This window comes from Phragmites australis, chromosome 11 (genome assembly GCF_958298935.1).
Source record: "Phragmites australis chromosome 11, lpPhrAust1.1, whole genome shotgun sequence".
In the NCBI taxonomy this organism is placed as follows: domain Eukaryota; kingdom Viridiplantae; phylum Streptophyta; class Magnoliopsida; order Poales; family Poaceae; genus Phragmites; species Phragmites australis.
Genome location: NC_084931.1, coordinates 19,407,653 through 19,416,420, shown reverse-complemented (window position 1 = coordinate 19,416,420; position 8,768 = coordinate 19,407,653). Strand labels below are relative to the sequence as shown.

The 8,768-nt window shown below is 44.5% G+C and overlaps 1 protein-coding gene across 1 annotated transcript; it reads right to left on the bottom strand.

The window, feature by feature from the left end:
• Nucleotides 1-2,137: 2,137 nt before the first annotated feature.
• Nucleotides 2,138-3,065, bottom strand: LOC133885768 (uncharacterized). The gene has a single exon (XM_062325513.1). The coding sequence runs from the start codon at nt 2,965-2,967 to the stop codon at nt 2,437-2,439; it is 531 nt and encodes a 176-aa protein (XP_062181497.1). The 5' UTR covers nt 2,968-3,065; the 3' UTR covers nt 2,138-2,436.
• Between the last annotated feature and the right edge of the window lie 5,703 nt (nt 3,066-8,768).

Here is an 8,768-nt window from a genome sequence, read left to right as displayed (position 1 = left end):
TGTATAATTGTTACAGAAACAATTCAGTCATCCTGTTAGCTGTATCAGTTGCCAGACTGAAAAAACTGCTGATACTTGAATCTCACTATACAGCTAGCCTAAAATTATTGAAACTTGAATTTCACTGACATTTACCTATGTTGTACTGGCATATGCCGATTTAGCCACAACAAATGAGTTTTCATTTTGTTTTGCGTATTTTTACAAAATGAAAACTGTTGCCAGAGAACAGCCCCACATGAGCATTGCACCGTCTTAGAGGTGAATAAAGGAAAACATGATCTAGACATCTAGTAGGAAAAGGTTAAATAGCATTAGAAACAATTGAAATCTAACAACGGGCGTAAATTTTTAAATCTTGGACAAGATAAGTTTTCTGTGTGACTGCCCTTTTATACTTTGATGATTTCTTTGGGATTGTGATTGATCATGCTCTGTTGTTGGTTGCAATTCCATGTTTACTGAACTTCTCTAATTTTCGAACAAATCACATTCTTTTGCTCAATTAATTTTCCTACTGGTAATTGTGATCAGCTTTCAATCTTTGTGATCTTCAGTTACTTTTGTGTTGGCCAAATAAGTTCAGTCTTGGTTCCACAAGAACTCATCAGTACATGACTGCCTTCTAGCTTAATGTTTTTTATCAAACGGGAGAAAAACCCATGGATTCACGTACGAAGAAATATGAGTTAAAAAAAGGAAACATACTAAGAAATCCATTTTCTTCTTATGTTCTCTGCCAAAAAAAAAATCACAAGCCAACACCTGGTATGGCACCCACACTAGTTCGAGTTCCATTAAGTACACATTACAGTCAATTGCCAAACCTTAAGGATGAATACGAGAACCAACCGTACCTTTTTGCCAAAACAAAAGCACTCACAAAAGAGGAAAGTATAGCAATATGAAAGGATCCTAGCCAATGATGCTTTTAAGTGTCAAAACCTGAAGGTTCAGCACTAATCTAAATCGCACAACCAGACAATCTCTCTAGGAAGTCTAAAAAGAGAACTGATTAGGAACTAGAAACATCACCAAGTGATTATAGTTAACTAGCTCGAGACTAGCAGAAATTACATCAAGGTCAAACACATATCTACAAACTGTTTTGTACTTAGAATAAGTTCTTGGTGATTGTGACTAGTGGACAAGGCTCAAGAGACATCTAAAGAATGTTATATTCCCTTTTTCATCACTGTTCTAACTAGGAAACAAAACAAACCTCTGAAAAAGTTAGACATTTTTTGCAGTTTGGAAATTTTGAAGCTATTCTTCTTATTTATTTCAGGAATACATTCCTTAAAATCTAGTTCGTAATGAACATTACTGATTTAAGCACACCAATGAAGCCTTCATTTCTCCTAGAAATGGCAGACTAATGAAGCCTTCAACCAACTGCCACAACAGATAATTAAAGCACACCACCCATAGCCATGGGATTCAACTACCACAACTTCACAAACTCATTCTGTCATCCATCCACATGTGGGACATCACAAGGTAAACAACATAATTGCCAAAAGGTGACTTTTACATTAGAAACTTCCGTAGATATTAATTGCTTCCCTAAGCTCTCCCTAAACTGTCTGAAACAGTACATGAAACATGAAATCAAGTTCTGAACTCGCTACCATCTAAAAGCTAGGACCTTTTCCTTTCTTTATTAACCCATCCAAGACATGCCACACTAGTAACTTTCGCCAAGATGCAGTGGCATGTGGGGAATTATCTATGTATTTTGAAATGGAGAGGTAGTACTGTTTTGTACTTAGAATAAGTTCTTGGTGATTGTATGCGGTAGATAAGGCTTACAGACACATCTAAAGATTGTTTTATTCTCTTTCTCATAACTATTTTCCAACTAGAAACAAAGTAAACCTTGGAGCATAACATGTTTGCAGTTTCAAAACTATGCAGCTATTCTTTCTTTTCAGGGGAAAAAATGTAGCAATTCCGTAAAATCTAATTCCTTCTGAAATCAATTTAAGAACAATAGTGATTTAAGCTCTCTCTCAACAGTTTGAGACCAAAGACTTCGTTTCTCCTAGAAATGGCAGAATAATGAAGCCTTCAACTACCTACCACAACAGATAATTAAAGCACATCATCCATTGCCATGGGATTGAATTACCACAGCAGCGCAAACTCATCGTGCCATTCATCCACATGTGGCAGAAATCACAAGGTAAACAACATAATTTCCAACAGGGAAGGGATGTAAACTAAACTTTAGATCTTAATTGCTTCTCTGGTTCTCTCTAAACTGTCTGAAATAGTACATGAAACGTGAAATCGAGTTCTGAACTTGCTATCCCGTCCCCATCTAAAAGTTGGGACCTTTCCTCTCTTTATTAACCCATCTAGCAAGACATACAGCACTAGTAGTACCTTACAGAAGCAGTACCATTCATCCTCCAAGAAACGGGTGGTCGAATTCTAGAACGCACCTCGAAGGCGCAGCTTCGCGGTCCCGGCCCCTGGCTTGCGCAGCATCAGCGGCAGGTCGTTGCAGTCGAACCCGCAGCCGCAGGTGGGGCACTCGAGGAATTCGTCGATCCCGAAGTCCGCGGAGGCGATGCCGACGGAGAACTCGAGGTTTTCTCCTTTCCGGCTAACCTCGATGATGTTGAGCCAGAAGAAGAGGACCTTGACGGAGACGCCCTGGAGGTTGGTGAGGTGGTTGGGGGCGATGTTGCCCGTGATCTTGGTCTGGTAGCGGAGCGAGTAGGAACCCTTGATGGAGAACTCGCAGGTGGAGGAGCCGGTGCCGGAGGCGGAGGCGTCGAGGGTGGCGGTGAAGGCGCCCGTGGCGTTGTCGAGGGTGTAGGCGACGACGCCCTTGGGGAGGATGCCCGGGGGGAAGTCGAACTCCGCCAGCGCCACGTACGCTGTGGGCTTCGCGTAGGTGGAGACGGCGCCCGCCGCAGCGACGGCGAGAAGGAGGAGGAGGTGGTGGTAGGCGACCATGGCAGATTTGGGAGGCTCTGCTTCTTGGAGAGGAGAGGGGGTTGGTTTGGAGAAGATTGTACTTTTACATCCCAACCGCGTGGCTTCCACGTTGGATTGAGATCCTCTAATGCTGAAGGCAGAGGTACACAGTAAACTGAGTCTCTGTGAACAGTGTTTACAATTGGCTACTGTAGTATATGTACTGTTCAGAACTACTGTAGCGTGATTTACTGTTTACCGAATACTGTGTCACTGGACATGAACTGTTCATATGTGACCCAATAGGTCGGATCCACTTGAAGTCACTCACTTCACATATGAGTGAAGTCAGAGGATCTGAATCCTTCCACATTATGATTCTCTGTCAAAATAATTCTGAAACATGCACTTATTTGATTCTCTGCCACTCAACCTATTTTATTCTATTTTCATTTCTTCTCCCTGTTTTTGTATGTGAAAAGACAAGTTTTCCCTTGGCTCAACAAGGCCAGTCGCCGCTCTTCCAGACCCGGGCCAGGCTTTGAAAAGCCTGATTGGTAAACCACAAGATTGAGCCTGGTGCTAGGCTGGGCTTTCTAGACCCAAGCTTGACTCGATATCAATCTTTTCGGAGTGGGCTCAGGCTTTTTTGGGTTTCTCAGGTTTTTTGGGTTTTTGGGGTTTCAGGTCTATTTTTGAAGCCGGAGCTCGGCCCCAAAAAATTTGCGGGCTACGAAGTTAAGCTCGAGCCCGGCTTGGTGCACTGGTCGGACCAGACCACGTTGCGCTTTTTTAGGACAGGTCAGGTCAGGCTTACTGGGTCAGGCTACCCATGATTAGGCATAGCCAGCGACCCAACCCCCACTATATCCCTGCGACCATCGGCGCTGAGCCGAAGGAGGCAAGGATCACAGGCCTATGGCATTGGTGAATTGCTTGACGCAAAAACGTCCGCAACGCGCCAATCAGCCACCATCAATGCTTGATTACCATGAAAATAGCCACAACCCACTTAGATGGCATTGTTGCCGCTCACTTGCCGGGAAAAAGGTCGCAACCCGTTGAGATACCGTCATCACCTCTTGCTCAAGTTGAGAAGGACGGCGTCGTCCAATCAAATCAGGTTTCAGGTCCTCGCTGGGGCAAGGGATGGTTTTACACATGGTATTAATTTCAGGGTTGATTGGGTTTGATACTTCGGGTTTCAGGTTGGGTGCTATTGTAGAATAGTATATCACTACCGGCTCCAAAACCCCCTTCACTGCCAGTTTTGGAGCCGGTAGTGGGTAACGGGCAGTGATAGTTGGGGACTATCACTACCGGCTCCGTAGACTGGCAGTGAAAGGGGTTATCACTGCCGGCTAAAGGATTCGATCGGCAGTGATTCCCAAGGTATCACTGTCAGTTGGTGGTTTCAACCAGTAATGTTACGCCTTCCCCCTTCTACTCCGGCCCTGTCCTCCCTCTCTATCCTCGATCTCTCCGTCTTTCTCCCACTCAATGCATGCATACAATGACACATGTAATGTAAATCAATAATAAAGACACATTCATTAATACATAGTAATTCATATCACACATATATACATAATATGTCTCACAGGTCACCCCCGAAAAGTCGGTCGAGTTGAGCTAGTCCAGTATTCCTCTACCTTTCCCGCGATGAGGACCGCATCTCCGCACGGACGGCTGACGGCGTGTATATGTGCGGGGACGCTGGGGGGCGACGGTGGTGGAGCGGAGGACCCAGCCACGCCAGACCGACAGTAGCGTCGCCTAAGCTCCAGGCTCACCGACGTGTCAAAGACATCGAAGATCGACTCCTGAATGCTACATTTTGAGCATTCGGCCTCCTTCGTAGCGCACTGACGGGCCACCCTCTCATCCTCGTCCTCCTGGACACGCTTATGGGACACTGCTTCTTTTTCCTCCACAGTGCACAACTCATGGGCCAGCCTCTCATCCTCCTCCTCTTGGGCATACTGACAAGCCACGGCTTCTAGCTCCTCCTTCGCATCATCGTTGGAAGGCTATTCTGTCAAAGAATCGTTCGCCGGTACCAACTCCAAAATACACCTTCATTAATACATAGTAATTCATGTCCTATATTAATACATAGTAATTAATATCCTTCATTAAAATGGTGTCATTTGGTGATATATAAGCAGTCTAACCCTCTGGTAGACTTCCTTCTTGTCGCATCCTTTGTACTAGAAGGTACGGTGTAATCTAAAGGTTTGTCACTGCTCGACGACATGATCAGTTAGCCGTTTGGGTTGATAACATGGTCTATGAAAAACCCGGCGATCTGTTCTTGAAGGGCATTTATTTCTACAGGTTGTAACTCTTTTGTGCGTAGTTTGGATAACTACGTTTGAAGAATCGAAAGAATTAGTCCTTGAACACGTGTAGAAATTGAAAACAAGACATCGATATGTTATTTCGTACCTTAAGATCATTGAACCTGATAGCATCTCCGTCCACGAGCTAAATCCGTGCATAAAAGTTAGAACGTAAAACGCGTAGAGATTCTTACCGGGTGGCTGCCTCATACACTTCAAGAGGAAATGATTCATCAGTGGAACGAATTGAATCTTTTTATTCAATAGGAAATGAAAGACATAAATATTCCATGCATACCGGAAAGTCAGTTTTTACATTATACTCCTTCCTGAATGGAAAATGAATAACACTCTTTTTCGATATCTTGTGTACACCCTGTACGTGAATATAAATACTAATTAAACTTAGATACAATCGTCGAGACAATGAAATGATCGAGTTTTTGGTAAGTCATCTGAGCTCTCTTTTGTGAGTCCAAGACAATGGTCTTGCTTAAGTCTGGGTGGATGACAAGGAGAATCCAATGAAAGTTGCAGGAATATTTAGTGATCATAGCAAATTAGTACTAGAATTGAGTTACCCATAAAATCACAATGCCTAGGCGTGCAAACACGTACTCATATCTGTAGGGTAAGAGTATGAATTTCTAGTATTTATGGTAAAGCAGACACTTCAATATATAATTCTCGGTGAAATATGGACTATCCCTTACAAGTGTCTCGTTCACAAGCCCAGGATCGATGAATCCTACTTTATGATCAAATTATTGTCTGCATGTGCGGTTCTCCATTATACAAAATAGAGAAGTTAGCTATGCAATTTCAAGGTACAAAGATCATATAACGTGATTTATATGCATAAGTCACTTACAGAGTCCACACTTTGACTATAGCCACATCGAGGGCATCTTCCTTGTACAGTTCATACAAGTCCTTGAAATACACCTAGAAGGAGCCATCCCCATGAGGAAATATTCATCTGTGTATCTTACGTGGAACGCCTGCAAACCCTGCCTGGATTGCTCCAAGTACCACTCACGTAATCGGTACATTTGAGTTGTAAGGTTTCTTTCTATATCTGGTTTGACCAAAGGTTTGGTAAACTCAAACAGTCATGTAACATCCAACTTTGTAATATCCGCTCCCATAATAAGTCGTGCTAGTTCTTCTACTGATAGTCCAGAAGTAGTCAAGAAGTCCCCAATGCTTGGTGCATCCTGAACGATTGGAGCTGATTTGCTCTTGACCTGCTTCTTACTGATACGTTCGTAGTCACTCGGCGGCTTACTTGAAGTCGCTCTCGTCTGTTTAAATTTGGCCATATTCATGAAAAATTTCATGGTATCTTCGGGCACAACAGGTTTCGGTGGAGGTGGTGGAGGATGAAAATGAGCTGTGACACTAGCGTTCATAATCTTATTAGTTTCCTTAGTAGTAAGTGAATAGACATCCTTGGGTTCCGCCAACTTCTTAGATACCACTGTCTTCTTAGATGATATCGTCTGCTTGGATCTTGCAGAATCTGATCTTGTTTTCCGAGCTGATGGCTGGCTTGTTGATGGTGCTAGCTTCTTGAGCGGTGGACTTCTTCGAGGAGATGGCTGAGGAGGTGGACTTCTTTTGGGAGATGGCTGAGGAGAGGGAGATCTTTGAGGTGATGGCGGCCTGGGGCATAGTGGAGAGTAGAGATTCTCGGTAGCTGTCCCTGGTGAAAACACTATGTAGGTCTTCCCCTATGCGATGAATATGTTCTCGTTCTCTCCAACAATGTTCACCCCCTCCTCTGTCGGGTAGTCCACCTCAACATGACGGTACTAGTCAACTGCCTCGTCTACTTCAACCATGGCATAGCCCTCCGATATCGGACGTCTGTGCAAATGTTCATGGGAGCCGCGAGGATAAGCCACGCCGGAATTCACCTTGATGGTAATGTTCCTAGCACCAATGTGCAGTTCACACGGTGTCCGTGCTGTGATGAGGTCCACAGGATAAGTGATGGGGTTAGCTCCTAGAACTCCCGTGGATGAACAGCTACTCCAACGAGCACCGGGGCTGGAGCACGCAACATTAGGAGACGTTGCAGGCCGTTCCCGATCACTCACAGTGGTGCATCGTTCACGTATGAGGGCTTGTTGTACCGCTTGTGCTATCTTTTCATCTGTTTGTTCCATCTCTTGTTGTAGCGCTTGTTCAAGCATTTGCATCATCCTAACTTGTTTTGCCTCTCGCTCTGCTTGGGATATCTTTTGACTCTTGTAACTGTCAACGTTGTCTGGGAATCTATATTTCCAACCCATCACCCCAACACCTCGAGTGCTACCACCGTGCTCCATGTTTTACAGGTCCAAGGTGAGCTCATCCCTATCACTGTCTGGCTTGAAAGAGCCTTTGCAGACTACTCATGGGCTTCCGCAAGCTTTTTTACAAGAGTTTGTGTCACTTCTTGGTCTTTGGAGTTCGAAAAGCATAAGCTTCCATCAGCCGAGTAAGAAGCACCCCTCCCAAGAAGGAAGTGCATAGATCGATCGCTCCAGCCCTCCGTCTTAGGCGTGACACCTCTCTCTTGTAGTTGATCTAATTGTTGTTGCCACTCTCGTTCTTTCCTCACGTACCCATGAATCCTGACTTTGTGGGGGTAGAGGTTCTTCTTTGAGTTCGCTTTGTTCACCTCACTCAACCTCTGTGCTTCTTCCGATTACTTGTAGTCCGCAAAGGCTTGCCAATGATCTTCCAGTTGCAGTCACTTGTGGAAATTTGGTATTGTACCTTTTTGCACATACATTCTGTTCAATGTGTCCTTCCAATTCTTAAATGAAAGGCCTATGATCATTAGCGTCTTATGTTTAACTCCTTCCATATCTATCCCTTCAGGGAAGTCGAACTTCTCTAATATCTTGGGCCACAAGATGTCATTCTTGATCGAATCAGGAACCACGTGCGGATCACCACGTTCGCTAGTCCACAATCTGTAGCTGATGAGCACGTGATCCTTAACAGCAATCCCACAGACTGACTTGGAGGGCCCCAGAACTCTCTTTGGTGCAGTTGGCTTCCCTGCTGGTGAGACCTCTGTGATCACAAATCGTCCCGTAGGAATCTTTGAGAGACCTCGGACACGATGCCACTCCTGGTATTGCTCGTTGTCGTGACCCTCCGGAGCATCAAGCATCTGTGCATAAACAAAAAAACTATTAGGAACCTATACGATAATATGTAGAATAGATGCATTCATCTACTTATGAACTAGCTCATCGCCTCCATAGGCGTCTGTTTGTTCCAGGTTAAGGTAGTGGCTTGAGCTACCTTCTTCAATGTTTGACGGTGGCACTACATCTCCTTCTAGCACCTAGGCTGGATCGGTGGTTAGTGATGCCATCCCTTCTTGAGAATTCTGCATACGATGAGACGAGTGGTTGAGTATTCTACATATAAAGAGCAGAGGAAGGAGGGAGATAAAGATAAAGCCGATGAGGGAGGGAGGGAGGATGTCGAAGGAGT

Excerpts from the sequence above, each read along its gene's own strand:
- LOC133885768 (XM_062325513.1), bottom strand. The coding sequence starts at position 2,967 with ATGGTCGCCTACCACCACCTCCTCCTCCTTCTCGCCGTCGCTGCGGCG.